We start from the raw sequence: 18,697 nt of genomic DNA, 5'->3' as shown, positions 1-18,697 counted from the left end.
ACCTTCAAACCAAAGAAAAGGACAAAACCCCCTGCTTCGTCACTAATCACCACCGACCAGATGAACGATCTGAATGAGCAGCCCCCCAGCACCTCCATCATTATCCAACAAGCTCATTAGCGGTATAAGACGACAACGGCATGAACGCGCCGGAAGCCGCCGACTCCTGGGTCTGCTGGTACAATTACGGCGAGAGCTCGACGTAGCCGACAGGATGCCCGATGAAATGATCCGGCCAGTTAGTTTCGTGGGCCTCGGCGACCGAATCACCTGGGTGGTAGTCGCAGACGACATCCAGCCCAAACACGCTGCGCTTCATATCGTCGAACAGATCGTCGCCCACCTTCACGGGGATCATCTCCAGCTCGGTGCGCATCTTGTTCAGGATGGCTTGCGCCTTGCGCCGGCGGCGCAGACGCCGGCTCCCCACGTCGACTTCCATACGCTCAAGCAGGTGCAGGATCTCGCGCTCGGAGGTCGCGGATATTATGGCGTCTTCGGTGCGCTGCGTGAGCTGGTGCAGATCGTGTGAGACGACGCGGAACAGCATGTCGATTTTGGAGAGCGCCGTGCTCACGCGTGACGCTAGGCTGTTGGCAAACGGCCGCTCGTAAAGCCGTTCCCAGAACCCGATCCAGTTGTAGAGGCCGATGCGGGACTTGCGCAGGCGGGTCAGCTCCAGGGTGGTGATGACGTTACGACATAGGGTGAGCGTGTCGAGGGCGCCGAGTCGGGTCTCCTGGAGCGGCTGAGATTGCGGTTGCTGCTGGTCTGTTCGCCTGACGTTGGTGGGCGTTGGCTGCCCGGGCGAGTCTGGAGCCGGCGAGCGAGGCTGTTCCACACTGTCGACTGTTCGGTAAAAACGCTGCGATAGGTCGGTGACCGACTGTATTGGAGGTGGGAATGGTGCTACTGCCGGCTCATGGATGCTTGAAGGCACAGGGACAGGGCACTTGGTGCCAATAGGGAGATTGGCTTCTAGCATATCGATGCCGGGAATGTAGGGAGACACAAGTCGAGGAAATGATGTAGATCAATAGAGGAACAGTAAAAACGAGTGACGAGATTCGCGACGTCAAGATGGCAAAACGAAAGACGGAATACCGAGAGAGAGAAAGGAAGAGATCCAAAAGAAACGAAGGAAAAGGATTAACGAGCGCCTTGAGGAATAAAGCCAATCATGGGTAGTGATAAGAAAACGACGAGATCAAGAAAGCATTTCCCGATAAATCAGTGGACGGATTAGAGCAAACTGACGGATTGATGGGATTCTCTGGCGCAAATCCATCGCTTCGATTGCTTCTCGAAGGGGTCGACAGCATCGCAAGAGCCCTACCTACAACGGAAGGAGCGCAGGGCCGAATGGGGGATCTATCGATTGACGGAGAGAGAAAGGTGAGTGTAACTCCACAGGGTGCCAGATGTAACGAAGGACTTTCTAGCTTGTTATAGGTCTGCGTCCCGGCTCGTCGGTGCAAAAGGGGGCATGTCTGGCACTGTTGCGAGAAGTGAAACCTGTCTCATTTCCGCTTTCGGTAACCGGAGATAGGGCTTCGTGTGTTACGGTTGCTTTCCGGTCTTTGGCGGGTGCCCTTATTTTTAGAAACATCAGGTCCATTCTGAGTATAGCTTCAATGTTCTCGCTGGCTTCGGTTAGCCCAGCGATCGGTCGAAGACGATTAAACGGCGTAAGCATGCATGTTAGAATTTGGACTTGGATGGCTTCAGATCTCAACACGTGTGGTGGAAGATTAACTCTTTGAATAAACTTCCGGATTTACCCAGACTACACTAATCAACTTGGTTAGGTATCGATTGGAAACCGCCCATAAAAGACAGATAAGTTCCCTTATCACAGTTTTATCGCACTGGCTGGGTCAGTCATAGACTACGAGAGGCAGTAGGAACAGCTGCAGCTGAGGCAAAGAAGCTGTCTGTGGTATTATTTGCTCAATGAACAGCTTACCAGCAATGAATTGGGACACAAATGCCCGCAAACTAAGGCCTCAGTCCGGCTTTTGCTTCCGAATACAATACTGCTACTCATATCTGGAAAATCAGAAGCAAGGCAGTCTTGAGTAATAGGAACTCAACAGCAACTAGGACATATCATGGAGAGACACCGCCAAGCACCTTCTACCGAATCCAATGAAAACGCTTGCAAAGGGAAGCCAGTATGCGACAGTGGAATGAAAGCCAAGACTGGCCATTCGGTTGTCCCACATTCCAAGGAGAGAGACCTGTAGCAAGAAGAATGGAGTTTGGAATCTTGCCAAGGCTAACCAGCTGGACTTTACTGCGTACGTTCGATCGCTGATGTAGTAGCTCTCACAAAAGCCAAGTTGGAGACCAATACCATGCATAGACAGTGTGTGAATACGGGGCGAAAGAGGGTATCGCACATGTCGGGGAACAAGTGATCTCTATATGATTCCTGCTCAATCCAAAGACATTTCATTGCAAGATTTTTGCAAGACCTAACATGCATGGGTTTTCGAAGAATAATAAGGATTTTATTAGTGGGGGAGACACGTTTGTGTTTTGGGATAGATGCTCTGGTCATTGTTCTTTGCGACATAATTGACCAAGCGGGGATCGTGCAACATTGGGTAAACTCCGAGATAAATACTAACAGTCATGGTTTATTTACATCTCATATTTGGGAGTATGCTATCGAACATATATATAGAGGTACTCCCTGGAAATCCCGTTGTGCGGCACCTGGCAGTTTCTTTCTTCGCAGACATCTGCTGAACCCCTGGCGATCAACAAGATGATCACGCGCGAAATCACCCAGAACAGAAATCAAGTTGAAGGCTCAAGATTCCAAGGCTGAAACTGCCGTCCCTTCATACTTGGGAAAGTTAGAAGATATGTGGTTGTGGTCATAGCACCAGTGTCTCAGGGCAGGTATGCTACCGACTAGCTATACATTCCGACGAATGGTTGGAATCCTAAACAATCACCACCGCTTTTTTTATCGGCTCGTGATGTCTCAATCAGTCTCTTGATCGAGTTCTTTGTTTCAAAATATCACTGTCGACCAGTTTCAGTCAGCGTCATGGGAATATCTTGGGCTTCATGAATGGTCATCTTTTTGGGTATTCGGCTGGGCCGCTGATTTTCCGGGATTCCACGGCTCAACCTAACGCAAACTCGTCTCTTCATAGCACAAGGAGAAGCTGGATTGATTGTGTTCTGCCAATTGCTGTACCGCCAGGCCTGGATGCATTCCCAGAGTAGATCCCACTCCCATCCACACCAAGGCAAGTCAAGAATGTGCCCGAGTGACCGGAGCATGTTTCCTTGTCGCCCATGGCTCCAGACCAAAATAAACGGTTGGGTATTAGAATATGTGGATGCTTGTCAAAGCAAAATGATAAAACCCGAATAAGTTCTCCGGATTTTCCTGGCCTGGCATCCATCCTCCAGCTGACGCCGACAAGCAGCACGCGACATCGACGCCGTCACCGACCGATCTTATCTCGGAGACCGAATTGCACACAGGTATACCCAGGTAGGTAAGTAGATCTCGGTTGTTGAAGTAAGTGAGCTCCCTTGTCGCTGCCTTCTATCAAGCAAAGAGTAGGGGGTCGTGCCTTTCTGCTCGGGATGCGAGATCTCGGGAAAGTGCTAGTCATAGGGAGACATAGCCAGGGACAGCTATCTCGCTATGATTTGACATTGACCTACTTGAGACTTGCATGTACATGAATGGGCTACTTACACTTTACCTTGCTATCGTTCTGTTGCATAATTCGAAGTGGTGTCATTCCCACTAACATCTCTTTCAAGTCCCAGCACCTCCCACGATGCGTCTGTTCGAGTCCCTCCTAGCGGTCTGCCTCTGTCTGGCTCAAGTCAGTCTTGCAATCCCTTTGTCCTTCACGAAATGGCCCACCACTCTTCGAGCTGGTCAGCCCGCCACGGTGACTTGGATTGGTGATCTTGAAACCGTATGCATTGCCCTCCACCCCACATCCCAACACAGCGGAGAGCCCGGATTAACAGATACCTTAATATAGCCTGCCACCATCACTCTTCGGAAAGGATCGGCCACCGATCTAGGTGACGTGCAGGTGTTGACGAATGATGCCCGTGGAGGAACGTTTACCTTCACTCCCAGTGACAGTCTTCCTGGCGGCGCGGATTATGCCCTGCAGATCAACCAGGCCGGAGAAGTGAACTATTCGGGGCATGTTACCCTTGAGCCGTCTCCCGCGGTGATTCCTCCGTCCAAGGGCCCACGTCCGACTCCGACTGCCAGTAGCAAAGACCCCAAGTCGGAGGATTTCGAAACTGCCAGCCGCGAAAAGGATGACAAGGACATTCCGGAGGGTAACAACGGCGAAACATTGTCGCTGAATGAGACCACGCCCACCAAGAACACGACGTCCAACAAGAGCGCCATGGCTGCCCAAATGCAATCTGGCGCAGCGTCGTTCCGAAACACCTTGCCCGAATTGCTGTTGGGCGCTGCGGGCATCATCTTCTACCTGACCAGGTGAAAGCCCTAGAGTCTTGGTCGGAAAAAAGCAAAAAAAAAATGGGTCTTGACTTCTAAGCCCCTGCTTTTGGCTTCTATTCTTGTTCCCCCGCTTTTATCTTATGTTTTATCCCTTTTTACCCTTCTTTGGTGTATGTCACATCGCGTGTTGAAGTTGTATGGATCAATCAAGTCAGCCCCCTTTCGCAGGGGCAAGACCACTTAATGGCCTGTCAGTGGGGTGGATGTTCTGTGTCTGTCATGTATATATATCTTTCACCTTTGCGTGTGCTTTCTTGGGACCGACATTGGAAGCACTGCCTATCAGTCTTCCTCATTTTTCCCGGCGCTTCTTTACAATGCTGCCTGTCTTATGGTGTGCATTAAAAACCACAATCATATTCACCTGCATCCTGTACATGCAGTATGTGAGAAATCCAAATCCCACAATCCCAAAATTCTTGCTTTCGGCCCATTCAATCGAACCCCTGTCGCAGGCGTGTCAAGTAGAGCAGCACCGAATGGGGGATCCGCAGCGAGGAGGTTAGCGGCCGTTAGCGTGGCTACACATCACATCCCGGCTTGAACAGTGCAACAGCCCAACGCCCACGGCTCGTACTGTCACTCGCTCTCCATCTTCTCTTTCTTTTCTTTCTCTTTTCTTTCTTTCCGTTCTTCCTTCCTTCGTCTTCCTGCATCCCCTCTCTTTCTGGTGGTGGGAGAGATTTCTTCCTGTACATATTCCTATCGTCACCCGCCTCCTGGATATATATTCTCTCTTTTCTCCGGTCACCACCCCAGACTGGCCCAGACCAGACGCCATTTCCTTTATTACTAGCATCATCCTCCATCGTCTCACAAGTTATCCCGAAGGATCGGGCCGTCATAGTAAGTTCATCACTCCACGCCTCACTTTGTTAGTTTCATTGTCTCCCTCCCCGATGTGTGTCTCGGCGATGAATAAGCGCTATTTTGGCACTTGTCATCATAATAAATATTAATTATTCTCCTGCAGATCGCCTGCAATCAAGCATAGATCCACTCTGCCGGTATGTGCTCACTATTGACCCTGGTCCTTCCTGCCCATGCCCTCTCTTTTTCTGCGTCTGGACCCCCGACGTCTCGCATCTCCCTCCGCTCGTCGAGCAGCGCTGTCGAAGTTTCTTCGACGTGGTTGTGTTGCTGGCTCCGCCTGTGCCAATGTTTAGCCCGCGAGATTACTCCTTGCTGCAGCCTCACTTGACTTATTTTCCGATTTCCGCCCCTGCTGTCGGGCCTGTCGCTGGGGCCCTGCTCCAGATTTCCTTCAAGCTTCCCCGTGGCGGCCAACCCTCATCGTTCCTCAAATTCCCATATCCACCACCATGCCGAGCATGGCCCGATTCGGTCGGGTCAAGAAGACGCTAAAGCCAGAAGCCGAGAATGCTAACTCGGATGCTCTTGCGTCCCCTACGTCAGATCCCCCTCCGCGCTCCCCTCGTGTCAGTCTCCCCCATGTGGAAACGCAATTGAATATGCATCGCTACAATGGCCTGTTCGAACCGGATTCGCCGGAGCGCCAGAAAGAACCCGCACTCATGGAGTCCGCTACGGGTAGGTTGATTTCTCCCCTCGTCCTTTTCTGCCCATTCGAACATTCCAGGGCGCGTTCAATCCCTGAATCCAAACGCTCACGTCCATGTCTTGCGCACCGCATAGATTCCGCCACTCTGCATTCCTCGATCCATTCCAACGGGTCCCCGAACCCTACGAACGGCGATTCATCGGCGACGGAATGGTCGGCCGTCGGCCACGCGGCGACGGGCAAGTCCGGCCGCGTCATACACAATTTGCAGGAGGATATTGCCCGTCTGACTCGCGAATGCAGTCTCTATCGCTCCCGCGCGGAAGAGACGCAGCGCATGAACGATGCCTTCAAGACCCAGGTCGAGAACATGGCGGAGCGTCTCCGGAACCTTGAAACGGCCAACGAAATGAACCTCCATTCAATCACCCGCAAGGACAACAAGATCGAGGAACTCCGCGCCGAGGCACAAAGTGAAAAAGATAGAAGGCGTCGGTTAGAAGAGCAGACGAACAAGGCCCAGCAATTGATGGACGAGGCCCGCGACGATTTCAATCGGAAATGTGCGGAACTGCAAGAGGTTGCCAATCATTCTCGCACTCAGTACGACGTGCTTGCTAAGGCTGGACAACGCGAGAGAGCCGAACAGCAGAGGAAATTCAAATCCATCAGGGACGACTTCATCGCTCTGAAGGGTCGGCACGAAGAGAAGAACCTGCAGCTTGAGCGATTGGACACGGTCATGGCCCAGAAAAACCGGGAGATCGAGGTCAGCAGAGAAAACTTTGATCGACTATATGAAGACTATGAGGCATACAAGAAAGCCCAAGACGACGAAGTGAGAACCCTCATCGAGAAGGGACGTCAGGGGGATGCCAAGCTCGACGCTGCCTTAGCGTCGTTGAAGGAAACCGAGGGGCAAATGAAATGGGTCATCCAGGTCAAAAAAGAAGTCAAAGATGCCGAATAGAGAGATGCAGGAGGGCGCGAGAAAGACCCGGAAATTTTGGCGGGTTTCCAACCTACAGTCGTTACACCATACAGGCAGTGAGCGCTGGCCGTGAGGGCCTGGTAGATAAACAGGTATGTCAAGCACGATCTACCTTGCATTGCTGTGTCTTATTGCAATGGTATGATACAGTCTTGTTCTTTTCTTATTATTTCTTTTCTCGGGTGGAATTCTTGCATTGCAAACGATTCATTCCCATGTGTTTATATCAACTACCTTCTCTTGTCATTTTACCCCCATCTGTTTCCATTCTCGCTTCGTTTTCTTTCGTTCTTGTTTTTCTTCGCCCTACCCAGCTGCTGTCCGGAGTTTGGGGATGCTTGATACCCTGGGAGAGATAGACCGGCATATTCATATTCCCTGCTCGATGTACCTTGTTTGAAGTACAGTGATGGCTACAATGGCCTAGACCATGTTAGAGATATCTTGAGATCAATATGACACCATATGACTGAGGGGATTATATTCAGGAAGGCTGCCTTAACGATAATAGTGGTTGGCAGCCACTCACTTGAGAGCTGTTTGGAAATGAGAGAAGAAAAAAAAAAGAAAGAAAGAAAGAAAGAAAGAAAGAAAAAGCCCCAGATTCACCACGCCAGGTGAATGTTCCAAACCAATTGCCTGTTCATTCACACCAACGAGTGCTGCGATCTTTACACTTTCCTGCAGGCATCCGCCTGCCGTTTGTCTTGTGGCAGTGATAGAGTTGCGAATGTCTCGCTGCATTGATTCCCTCTGCTGGCCTTCTGAAGCATTCACCCCCCGCCACCTGAGGCACCTTCCCCCACTTCTCTTCGTCGCCTTCCTCTTCCTCTCTTTCTGTGTTTGTTTTCCTCCTTCCCCCGCTTCCTCCCCTTTCTCTCTCCCACAACCTCCTCCATCCTGATGTCCCTCTCCATCTCGTCCTGACGGTCTCCATCCCTCTCGTCTCGACATCCATCCACATCCCAAAACGGGGAATCGTATCTCTCTCCTTCTCTACTAATTTTCACGATCTTGCTATTTCCGTTTGACATTCCCTACTACATCTACTCCCATCCCCCGCCCTCTCTCCCTGGTTCCATCACCCTCAGATCCTCTGCCATTGTGAAGGCGGCCCAGACTGGAATCATGGCTTCCACTTCTCGTTTAACCTTTGCGTCGGTCTGGGGGTTTGAAAACACAGGGGTAAGCTCCCAGTTTCTAATGGGGCAAATTTTAAATTGCATGCTGACCACAGAACCACCCAAACAGGTCAAAGAGCTCGAGAATGAGTTTGAGTAAGCTCTTTCGTAAGGCGTATTATTTTCAGCAGCAATAATAACAATCTTCAGGAAAACCGGCGCTGTTGCTGACTGCCATGGCGACTACAACAAAGCAGATGATGTAAGTAGACTGCTTGCCTTGTATCATTCTTTTATTGACCAATGTCCTTGATCATAGGTTCTTGTGATGAAGGGACGCCTGGAAGGCCCTGTCTCCAAAGCTGCTTGCATATTAGCTCGCTACATCGAGGAACAAGAAAACAAGGACCTCTTAGATGTAAGCTTTGTATACCAGACATAGATTGCGCTGATGGATTGACTCTCAATTTTTAAATTAGGTGCCACGGGTTTACCGGCTGGAAGTTCCATCTGTGCTCCATGATCCGATCCCCGCTCTAAACCAAAACACTGACGCCCAGGAGGGAGACCTTCTGGCCCTTGGAGCTTCACACGAGGAGGAATTCATTCCTCATTCTCGAGTCACCAAGACCTGGGTTTCCTCTGATGGTGGTGCGGGCTGCTTCGCTCTTCGGTTTCAAAGCATACTCCCAGAGATCTCAAAGTTGACGGGCACGGAGATTGCCATTGTTGAAGACAAAGGCGTCCAGGTCTCCGCAGAAAACGAGGATGATGTAGACGATGCTTTGGCGAAAATCAGTACAATTGAGAAACCGCTGGTACGTGATCAGTAGCTTGGCGGTTATCTTCTAGTCATCTATTAACACCTTCACAGATGTGCATTTGCAATCCCTGTGCTACGAACATGGGTATCTCGCCGGATGACGAGTCCACTCGCTTCCAGATGCGATATTACAGCAATCTGAACCAGGCCGCCAAGCGCCGCATACTCACTGACGCTGATCTGAGCTCAACGTCAGGACTTTTCCAAAGCTTCGTGACGGTAGTCCTCGCCTTTGATAGGGAATCTCAGTTATTCGACTTGCCCAGCAACCTCAGCAATCCCCCGCAGGTTGGTGACGGGCCCGGTGGGGAGTCCAGGATTTGGAGTGACTTCATCTTCCAAGAATTCGGGAAAGGTGATCAGTTCAACGTGGAGACAAGCTTTGAAAGGGCTCATTCAGACTCTAAGGGCTGTCCCGTTGATGAGTCACCTTCACATCGGTATCTCTCTACTGCAAAGGCCATGCAGATAGACCAATGGGTGACTGAGAGAGCTGAAATTGAGCAAACTGAGCCGTTGCCCGAACCTGCCTCCATGCCACAACCTGAGACTTCGTATGAGCCTACATCCACTACCAATGCTATGAAGCCACCTGGAATCAAATCGCGAAGGGCTGTGAATCCGGTGCAAAACCAATCTGCGTCCCCCTCAAAGACGGCGACATCTAATTGTCAGTCGCTCAATGCCCCGGGAGAGGACAAAAGTCGAAGCCCACGAAAAAAATGGAAAATGAACTATACCCCCCAGGCGCTTGAGCAAGGTCTCATTCAGCCCAGCAAAGAAGTTGACAAGCGGGAGGGGAGCGCTCTTTGCGATGTAGCTTCAAACATCACTGCCACCAAGGCCTCGAGACTTCCGTCGAATTTTGACACCACCAAGTACACCAAAACCAAGTCTATTCCCATTCCGTCGAACAAACCTTGGGGCAACCCCAGCCGCAGAGAAATTAAAGCCTCGTCCACTTGGGGGACCAGAAAACCTGGGAGGCGTGACGACTTAATTGATACATCCGTTCCTGCTTCCGCTGCGACCCCCAATGCTCTGCCCCTTATGTCCCTCGATCAACCTGCTTTGGTCCCAGAAAAGTTGTCCGGCGACACTGTCCCCAAGCACAGCTCCGACAGTAAAGTCATTTCATCTGAGACCGATCACTCGCCGAGCCTCGCTGGTCTCAATTTTGAAACGGATGGTTCTTCTTCTCCCGCGCCTCACAGCATTCCATCGAGCCAAGAAGCGGCGTCATCCAGTACCGATACTCAAGAGCAGGAGAAGCGACTTGGTCAGCTGAAGAAGATTCTTCAAGACCATATTGTGACAGATCGTGTCCATGAAATCGATGCCTTTACTGCCCACAGGCCCAGGCCCAGGTCCAGGCCCACTCGCCATGCCAATCAAGTATACGGGAAAGAAAAGCTCGAGGAATTTGACCGCATCCATAGATCAGAGATGACACAGGTTACCGACGAAGTCGCTACCAGGAAATACCACCACACTATGAAGCAAAAAACTGCTAGCTTTGTTGGAAAAGCGAAAGGTAAAGCTGAGGTCAAGGCGAAAAGACAGGCCACCCTGGAAGACGCCTGGGGTTTGCTGAAAAAGCCCATCAAAAAGACAGATGGTACAGCGAGAATTGAAAAGACCTCTGAAAATCTGGCCAAAGGCGACAAAGAGTCACAGGAGAAACCAGAGAAGCCCAAGCCGCGGCGACTTCAAGCAGACGAATTGCGTACGAACGAGGACATCAAAAAGCTTTGTGGAGCTCTGAGGCAGACCCTGGAGGCTGCTGAATGTTTCCCGGGTACATTGACCCTAGAGTTACAGTTCGGCCTCTTGCTTATTCCTTTGCTACCCAAAACTTATATGGAAAAGTCGGTCTCCCTTGACGAATGGACAAGAATTTTCCAGCCCCAAACCGGCGTTGCACCCCCATCAACAAAGTTCATCAGTAGACTGACGACATCTGGATCTGATGCTGACCACATTGTGGACTTGAAGACATCCAAAGTGGAAGGCAAACGGCGCATTTTTGAGCAAGATGACAGCGAATTCTGCGTTTCTTACGAATATCATTGTCGAACCAAGTCTGACAAACCCATCATCATCATGGTAAATGACCAGGGGAAACACACTCTCAAATATCCGACAAGCGCTCTTGGTGGAGCCAACTTGCACTTTCCCGGTCAGATCTGGGACGCCCACTTAGGCGTGAGTGGTGGCTTTGGGTACAAAGATGGAAGCGATCCAGAAATCGAGGAAGCTGCTCAGTACTTGGTCGACCATATCTGGGTTCCCCCGAACAGGACGCTCGTTCAGATTTACACCCAACTCCCAGAAGGAAACAAGATTGTCATCGATAAAGTTTTTATGAAGCGTTGGACCCGTCATCGATACATCCGGACTGAAGATACCTCCCCAAAAGATGTCGCCAACCCGGACCGGGCTTCGTCGACAGGACTGAGATCTCGCTCTACAGCCAGTCCGGATCCTGTGGAGACTACGAGTCAGGATAGTCGGAACGGCGGAGTCGAAGCCAATTCCGATCAGGATATTTTCCTACAGGTGACGGAAGTTCAAAACCTCATGATTGGAATCAGTGCCACGGACCCACGAGCTGTTAGAGCCCGCTGTGCAACACTGCTTAACATGCTCAAGACAGGACGCCAGTGGTATGAAGCTTCGTTGGTCAGCCCTGCCATCGAGGCCATTTTGAAATCCAATACCGATCTTGAACTTGGGGAACGGACGGATGATTGGTGCAGTACTGATCTTTTCGGCAATGACGCCTCTCTTGTTTGTGAACAGCCGGCTGGCTCTGCTGAGAACCAAATTCCCATTCCACTAAGTCCCGTTGCATCTGCCATCGGTGATGCTGGCATCGGAAGTCTGTTTCGTCTGGCTAAGAAGATCATCGGCAAAATGGACGGAGTTGGATACTGGAATTACAACCCCCAAGCCGACACAGACACAGTGCGCATGCCCCCTCCCAGCTCACTCGGTATCCCTCCTGCGGCAACCGCTCTCACCGTGGCATCTCTCAAGAATCTTACGGCCAAGCCTGAGCCAAAAAGCTTCAGCTTTGAAGAGTTGGAGAGCATCAAAGATGTCGGCAGCGCCACTATGGAGGTTGCACTCACCAAGAAGTCCTCTCCCATCCCTTCTACCAAACCGATGGAAAAGATTAACGAGGTAGACTACTGGTGAACTCGGTTTACGTGCACTGCTAATAGGGGTTATTTCCAATGCGTTGAAATTGTTGTTCTCGGGTTTTTAATTGTTTTCATGAGCAGCTCGCTCTTTCTGTACTCCAGTATTTGATTGTCCTCTTAACTGAGCAATCGGAACAGTTTGTTTTCATTGAAGTTCCTTTCGGCCAATTACTGAATTCTCGGTATACAAAAGCCACGTAAGATAAATGCTAAATCAAAACCATCATAACGATTGTTCTCTCACTCAACGACTTTTTATAGACGAATTCCCCGATGGTCTATACTATCTAACTAGTGTCATCATCTTCATTTGAGCCGAAACGTATCATCAAATATAAATGAAAGCAAGAAAGAGCAATTGGATCAAAGGGTATCCAAGCCTAGATACCCAGATGGAAACGAAATCAAAAAGCCGGATCAACCCCTCTATCTATTTATCTATCTATTCCTCCTCGTCAGGCGCATCATCCACGCCCCTCAACCAAGCGCCCCGAGCATCAACAGCCGCCTTCCGCACATCACGCTTCGGATCATCCAGAACCATCCGCAACGACCGCAGCACCTGATTCTTCACCGGCAGAAGCGGAGACAGCTTCCCTGCCTTGGCGACAGCCGGTGCATCAGACGAGGGGGTCTGCGCCAGCAGGAAGAGGCATTTGAGCGCGTCGGCGCGCAGTCTGGTCCCGTTGACGGAGACGGAACCGGCAGGGACGTACTGGGTTGTTTTGAGCAGGCGGGTGACGAGGCTCTGCACGTGGCCGCAGTTCTCGATGACTCCGACGCCGTTCTCGCGGATGATGACGGCGAGGGTGTCGAGGGTTGCGGAGCGGACGGCCTGCGAGTCGGCGGTTTGGAGGTCGAGGGTCTGTAGGAGCAGGGGGAGGAGGGTGGGGAGTTCCGGCATGACGAGGGACGGGGCGATGGTGGAGAGGATGCCGGAGAGGGCGGTCAGGTGGGCGGGCTTGATGTGGGAGAAGGAAGAGGGGGCGGACGACGAGTCGGCGTTGACGCTGACGTTGACCTCGCGGATTCTGGTGGAGATGAGAGGCACCAGGGTGGTGAAGACGCGCTGCTTGGAGAGGAGGCGGATGTTGGCGCCGTTGGCGGGGGAGAGGACGTCGTCGTCTCGGAGGAGGATGGCGAAGCCGCGGGCGGCGGTCGTGCTGGTAGATTCGTCGGGGGAGGAGAGGAGGGCGAGAAGAGAAGTGAGGAGTTGGGTTGTTTTAGGGGCGAGGCGGAGAACGAGGGCCTTGGAGAGCCAGAGGATAGTGGCTAGTTTCTCCGGGCTGAGTTTCTCTGCTTCGGCGCCTGGGGGGAGGATGGAGTCGAAGAGGTCCGAGGCAATGCCGAGATCCGTCTTTGGCAGGAATTTGTTGACGAGGAGAGCCAGGTGACGAAGGAGTGCGATATGGGTAGATGGCTCGCATTCCGTGATGGAACGCTTCGTGATGTCAGAGAGCAGAGCAGACATGTTAGGGCTGCTGTATGGCAGCTTGGCACAGTCAGCTGGGAGTCCCGCGAGGAGATACGTTGATATAATCATTGTGCGCTGTTGGTTGGCATCCGTGGTTTGCGCAAATGGGACAGGGGAAAAGCTGTCTGCCGGAGAAAACAGGGTGTAGACGTTCTCTGCGACTTCGTCCTGCTTTTCCTTGGGAAGCGATCTGACAATAAGATTGCAGAGTCTTCCGAGGATGTCCAACACGGTGACATCGGCGAGGATGCTGTTCTTAGCTTTTCCTGAAGCCGAATCAGCCACACTGCGGCACAAACCGATCACTATCTTGTCATAGTAGACACCCAAGTTCGGATCTTGGTCCATCTTCCTTTGGCTCATGACATAGAAGATGGTCAAGAGGATTGCTCTCGGATACGCTGCGGAACCCGATTGCTCCCTCTGCAGCAGAACGGTCAACTTGCTAAGTAGCCGCCGGACCAATGTCTCGAAGATGTCCTTTTCAACGCTTATTTGCGCAAGGTTCTCAAGAGTTGTTAAATAATCAGAGTTCGTGTCGTCATCCGAGTCGGGAAGAGTTGCCACAAAGGCAGGGAAGGTAATGTCCATGATAAGCCTTGGTTTGTACTTCGAGAGTTCTGCCAATGCTGAAATAGCCTCCTTCTTAAGGTCATCACGGCCCACAGATTCCTCTTTGAGCAGAATCTCGTCGAGGTATTGTACGAAGAGACCAATTTCGTTATCTTGGAAGTAATTGCGCAGGGTGGACAGGCGCAGGAATCCCTTCAAAGCGGAAACCCGGAAGGACACCTCCTCTTTGATAACGCCCATTAACGCCTGGCCAAAAATTTCGGAAAACTGGTCCTTAAACTCGAGAAGGGGGTTTTCGGCAGCAGGCTCGGGGTCCCGTGTTATCCATTCGCCAAACACCTGGATAGCGGAATCGAAAAGAACTATGAGGGTCTCCAGCAAAGCTCTTTGTTTGGCTATTCCATCGGCTTCCTGATAGATAGTCAAAAGCGGCGCAACAATTGTTTTTACAGCCAAGGCGAATGACGCAGTAGAGGCAGTCGCAACAGAGCCGAGGATCTGTTGAGCGGGCTTTGCCTGTTTTTGTTGAGGTTCCCGCAACTGATCATTGCATTCCCTGGTGATGGGTCGCAGGTATTGTGCTAGAGGCAATTGATCAGAGATCTGCGTGACACCTTCCGACAGTCGCTTCGTGATATTATTCAAAACTTCAAGAGAGAGCTCGGAAAGGAATTCTTCTTGTGCGTTGAGAATTTCAAATTTAAGAGCATCCCAGATAGTAATCGAGTATCTGGACACAGTATCGGGGTCATACGAGCGCACGCAGGCAATCAATGCATTGAGGGCATCTTTCTTTGAGGGAATTAGACATGGCCAATGAAGTGAATGGGGGTCCATCTCACCTTGACATTTGGTGATGTCGAGTCAAGTTTGTCCAACAACGAAGGGATGGCGTAAGGGGCGAATTGGCCTGTGGACGAGATACAGTCCTGCAAGCGGCTCTTCAGATCCTGCGCGGTGATACCATATGGATCATTCGGCGGGGGTCTGAACGTGATTGGGAAGTAATTATAAACAGAATCGAATAGAAGCTATTGAGGTCAGTCCTGAGGCCTAAAATCCTGAGCGGTAGGAAATGACTTACCTCCGCATGGTTCGAGACATCCCATTCGACCATCACTACTTTCAGGATAGAGAAGACGAGCATCAGGTTCCGGGGATCTTTTTCACCCGTCATGATATCCACGGTTCCAACCAGAGAGTCCTCTCCCATTTCATGCAGGGCTATGCAGTGTCAAAATCTGTGGAATACCAACTTCAAGTCGAGTGGTTCGTCACTTACCTGCTCGGTGGTTGGACATCAATTCGTTCAGTAGTTGGTAAACCTGGAATCTTTGCGATTGTGACCGAGACTGCAGTTCTTGGAAGTGTTCGAAGATACTATGATAGGGTTAGCAACACCATTTTTCCAGCGGCACCTAATTCTTTCAGGTCGAGTCCAATGCCGACAGATGAAGAGCAAAAGAATGCACTTACGCTCGTGCCACTTCCTCAGCCAGCTCCTTGGTGAAACGGTCCAACTTCTGCAGCGTTTCCAGTCCCGTAACAGCCCCTCCATCTTCGATACGATCACAGAAAAAGGTTGTCAAGACCTGGATCTGCTGTCGAGTAAGGAACTTCGGAGGTAGCGCGATGATCACGGCGGTAAGGTAGGAGACGGCTTTGCCTCGTAGAATCGGGTCTTCATCGTTTATATATTCGCCCAAAGACTGTACGACTTCGATGAGGGTCGTCTTCTTGTTCTCCACATCTTTTGCGAAACGATAGTTAGAAACAACGCAGTTCACGTTTTTGATAGCCAAGGGCCCTAACAGTACCTTGAGCAATTCGTTCAGCAATCTGCTTTGCCTCCTGCTTGTCGTGGTCCACGACCAGCAGGAAAGTCTGCAATGCCGACATCTTCGCAATCAAGCCTTGTGGTGAGGGGTAAAGCAAGAGGCGATTCCCCTCCGCGACCGGAACATGACGCTTTTTGCCGACTGCCCTTATCGATAACCACCAGTCACGTGCGCTGTCTGTCGCTGTCTCCGCGTCAAGTCACGTGTTGCCCGGAAGAGGAAGGGGCGTCCCCGTTGCGTCATGGGTCTTTTGGTGAAGTCACCCCAGCAGATCGACTGATTTATATACCTACGGATCGACACTTCGATCCATCATCTGCCCAAGATGCGGCACATTACCTGGACTCCATTCCTTTTAATATCGATCATAATCTGCTCGATTTCTACAGCCTGGAGCATTCCAACCTTCTCCCTTCGAAAGCGTATCCCCCCGGTGCTTAGCGACTTACCTCCCGTACGTCACACAGGAGATCCACAGCAGAGAAGCAGTCTCAGCAGCTGGCTTCAACTACAAGAGCCTGGTATGGGTAACGCTCATCCTAAGATCGTCATGCCTCCGTCAGGAAATTCCGGCAAGGGCGCCAAAGACCCCAAGGATGCCAACCAGAATAACCCCATCATATCCGATGTCCTTCCGAAGACACGCGCCATTAATATCTTTGCACGGCTCACGCGTGATTTCGAGTCTGTTGAATCGCGTCTAAGTGATCCCTCGAAGAACTTGACGGTCCTGGCGCCTCGGAATGGTGCAATCATGGATCTGCCTCGCAAGCCCTGGGAGAACCCCGATGATTACGCGCAATTCGGAGAGGCAAATGCATATGAAGGGGAAGAGGGACAGGACCGGGCTAAGCGTAATTTGAAGCGCTTTGTTGAAGCTCATATTGTCACTGTCAGTCCTTGGGAGGAAGGAGATGAAGCGGAGACCCTCGCGGGGGATAAGCTGCGCTGGACGAAGGATGGCGATAAGATCTATGTATGGAATAGACCTTCCTTCCCCTATTCAGCTACCATTATGATACTCATACTAACGTACTTAAGATCCAACCTGGCAACGTCGAAGTCGAGAGCATTGCGGAGCAAGTATCGAACGGCGAGGTGTGGATCCTCAACGGCGTTATAAATTATCGTTGATCTATGCTGGTAATGACTTATGATGCGACGTATTTGCTTGGCTTTATTTGACTTTATTTTCTTATACATATTTGATATTATTGCGCGTGACGTTCTTTTATGTACTATGCAACTATGATATGAACTTGGCAGACCTAGAGAAGCTGCGCCTTAGATACCACTATCGCACTATTCTTCATTATCGTTCGATATGTCGAAGCGTCAACATGTTTCTAGATCTTTTGAAACTGAAAGGAGTATATAGAACAGGAAAACAGCCGAGTTGCCTGAGTTGTTCGGTTTCAACGGACTTCCTTGGAACCAAGGTTGTGTAGTATCCTTTCCTCGATGCCATTCAAGATGCAGAAATGCTCCGCAACTTCCAGGTTCTCGGCTTCACTCTGATATAGCTTATCGGGGTCTTGACCGGGTTGGAAGGGATTCATTCCAGCAGCTGGGTTCATGCCGGCCATCTGCTGGGTCATTTGACTTGCGGCTAGATTGGGAGATATATTAGCGACACCAAAAAGAAAAAAAAGCATTCAATGTTACGAGTAGGGAGGTAGACAAACCGTTGTCACTGCCCAAGATAAAACCAAAAACCGACTGGAGACCAAAGAGGTTCAGGAAATACCACGAAAGACTAGACACCCATCTGACATCCAGATCACGGGTCATGACACCGGACTGAAGCATCGACTTGAACCGGATAGTGAGAGGGAACGGCAGTTTCACTGTTTCACCTGCATCAGTACAAGGGATTTACCTGAGATCGCACAGAATCAGACGACATACAAATAACGAATCCCGAAAAGAACGCATTGATCCAGCTCATAATGAGAGTCTGAGGGATCATCATCATCATGTTGCCCTTCATCATTCCCATCATCGCCTCCATGCCGGCAGGGTCGGTCATCGGGTTGGCCGGGGGCTGGCCGCGATTTTCCGGGTCTTTCAAGAACTCGCCCTTCTGGTATGCGGAAACTAGGTACTTCTTCCGGACCTCAAACGCATCCCGTGATAGGACCGCGGAGGCATTGTTACGAAGGTTGACGCCGCGGAAGAGAGACAGTCGCTCGCGAGATTCGGCCATAGTGCCCGGGGGCTTCGGGGGGTTGTTCATCAGGACGGTGGCATAATGACGAAGAATACCGGTCAAGATCTATGATATGGCATTAGCTCTCAGGATCGAGCCGACCATACAGATGAGTAGAAGAAGATGCGCACCATGACAATCGTGATCGGGAATAAGATCCAGTAGCTGGTGAGCGATCATGTTGGTTAGTCCTCTTGTCTTCGCTGACCCGACGGTGTTATTCGCAGAACTCACAAAAGAGCCGGATCCCGAAGGATCGTCTGCTCGACCCCTTGCAAAGCCATGGCGAACGAGTTGGATCGCAATTGGGGTGGTGGGTTGGTTGTCTTGAGGTTGAGATGACAAGGGAAGCTCCCAAGATTCAGGTCGGTCCCCACGAAGAGAGCGGGCTTGGCCTAGCGTGAGACCTCAC

At 51.0% G+C, this 18,697-nt stretch overlaps 7 protein-coding genes across 7 annotated transcripts; 4 read left to right on the top strand and 3 right to left on the bottom strand.

Annotated features, from left to right (window-relative positions):
* Positions 1–100: 100 nt before the first annotated feature.
* P170DRAFT_445986 (uncharacterized protein) lies at positions 101–985 on the bottom strand (the record flags this gene model as incomplete). Its single annotated transcript, XM_024850751.1, has 3 exons — positions 101–172; positions 203–748; positions 785–985. 3 exons carry the CDS (start codon positions 983–985, stop codon positions 101–103), a joined length of 819 nt encoding a protein of 272 aa, XP_024706028.1.
* Positions 986–3,812: 2,827 nt separating this feature from the next.
* P170DRAFT_492690 (GPI anchored serine-threonine rich family protein) lies at positions 3,813–4,877 on the top strand (the record flags this gene model as incomplete). The annotated part of the gene is made up of 2 exons (XM_024854032.1): positions 3,813–3,956; positions 4,026–4,877. 2 exons carry the CDS (start codon positions 3,813–3,815, stop codon positions 4,506–4,508), a joined length of 627 nt encoding a protein of 208 aa, XP_024706027.1. The 3' UTR covers positions 4,509–4,877.
* Positions 4,878–5,859: 982 nt separating this feature from the next.
* Positions 5,860–7,020, top strand: P170DRAFT_354731 (uncharacterized protein; the record flags this gene model as incomplete). The annotated part of the gene is made up of 2 exons (XM_024844055.1): positions 5,860–6,079; positions 6,185–7,020. The coding sequence occupies 2 exons, from the start codon at positions 5,860–5,862 to the stop codon at positions 7,018–7,020; spliced, it is 1,056 nt and encodes a 351-aa protein (XP_024706026.1).
* Positions 7,021–8,169: 1,149 nt separating this feature from the next.
* On the top strand, positions 8,170–12,186 carry P170DRAFT_406139 (uncharacterized protein; the record flags this gene model as incomplete). Its single annotated transcript, XM_024846614.1, has 4 exons — positions 8,170–8,226; positions 8,482–8,580; positions 8,642–8,980; positions 9,037–12,186. 4 exons carry the CDS (start codon positions 8,170–8,172, stop codon positions 12,184–12,186), a joined length of 3,645 nt encoding a protein of 1,214 aa, XP_024706025.1.
* A 283-nt stretch (positions 12,187–12,469) lies between these two features.
* Positions 12,470–16,157, bottom strand: P170DRAFT_406135 (MET18/MMS19 family protein). Its single transcript, XM_024846613.1, has 6 exons — positions 16,056–16,157; positions 15,715–15,988; positions 15,521–15,618; positions 15,323–15,462; positions 15,081–15,269; positions 12,470–15,030 (listed from the first exon to the last, which is right to left on the bottom strand). The coding sequence occupies exons 1-6, from the start codon at positions 16,135–16,137 to the stop codon at positions 12,634–12,636; spliced, it is 3,180 nt and encodes a 1,059-aa protein (XP_024706024.1). The 5' UTR covers positions 16,138–16,157; the 3' UTR covers positions 12,470–12,633.
* A 178-nt stretch (positions 16,158–16,335) lies between these two features.
* Positions 16,336–17,473, top strand: P170DRAFT_435905 (uncharacterized protein). Its single transcript, XM_024849044.1, has 2 exons — positions 16,336–17,052; positions 17,118–17,473. The coding sequence occupies exons 1-2, from the start codon at positions 16,402–16,404 to the stop codon at positions 17,208–17,210; spliced, it is 744 nt and encodes a 247-aa protein (XP_024706023.1). The 5' UTR covers positions 16,336–16,401; the 3' UTR covers positions 17,211–17,473.
* An 18-nt stretch (positions 17,474–17,491) lies between these two features.
* On the bottom strand, positions 17,492–18,569 carry P170DRAFT_406130 (ER membrane complex subunit EMC3; the record flags this gene model as incomplete). The annotated part of the gene is made up of 5 exons (XM_024846612.1): positions 17,492–17,685; positions 17,762–17,923; positions 17,985–18,351; positions 18,417–18,450; positions 18,520–18,569. 5 exons carry the CDS (start codon positions 18,567–18,569, stop codon positions 17,492–17,494), a joined length of 807 nt encoding a protein of 268 aa, XP_024706022.1.
* Positions 18,570–18,697: the final 128 nt, after the last annotated feature.

The sequence above is a fragment of the Aspergillus steynii genome, assembly GCF_002849105.1.
Source record: "Aspergillus steynii IBT 23096 chromosome Unknown P170scaffold_3, whole genome shotgun sequence".
NCBI lineage: Eukaryota > Fungi > Ascomycota > Eurotiomycetes > Eurotiales > Aspergillaceae > Aspergillus > Aspergillus steynii.
The sequence above is the reverse complement of the archived record's forward strand: the minus strand, read 5'-3'. Positions and strand labels throughout refer to the sequence as shown.

Excerpts from the sequence above, each read along its gene's own strand:
- P170DRAFT_406135 (XM_024846613.1), bottom strand. The coding sequence starts at position 16,137 with ATGTCGGCATTGCAGACTTTCCTGCTGGTCGTGGACCACGACAAGCAG. Across the intron at positions 15,989-16,055 it reads TGCTGAACGAATTGCTCAAG|ATGTGGAGAACAAGAAGACG; the intron begins GTACTGTTAGGG and ends GTTTCGCAAAAG. Across the intron at positions 15,463-15,520 it reads GATGTCCAACCACCGAGCAG|CCCTGCATGAAATGGGAGAG; the intron begins GTAAGTGACGAA and ends GACACTGCATAG.
- P170DRAFT_435905 (XM_024849044.1), top strand. The coding sequence starts at position 16,402 with ATGCGGCACATTACCTGGACTCCATTCCTTTTAATATCGATCATAATC. Across the intron at positions 17,053-17,117 it reads AGGATGGCGATAAGATCTAT|ATCCAACCTGGCAACGTCGA; the intron begins GTATGGAATAGA and ends AACGTACTTAAG.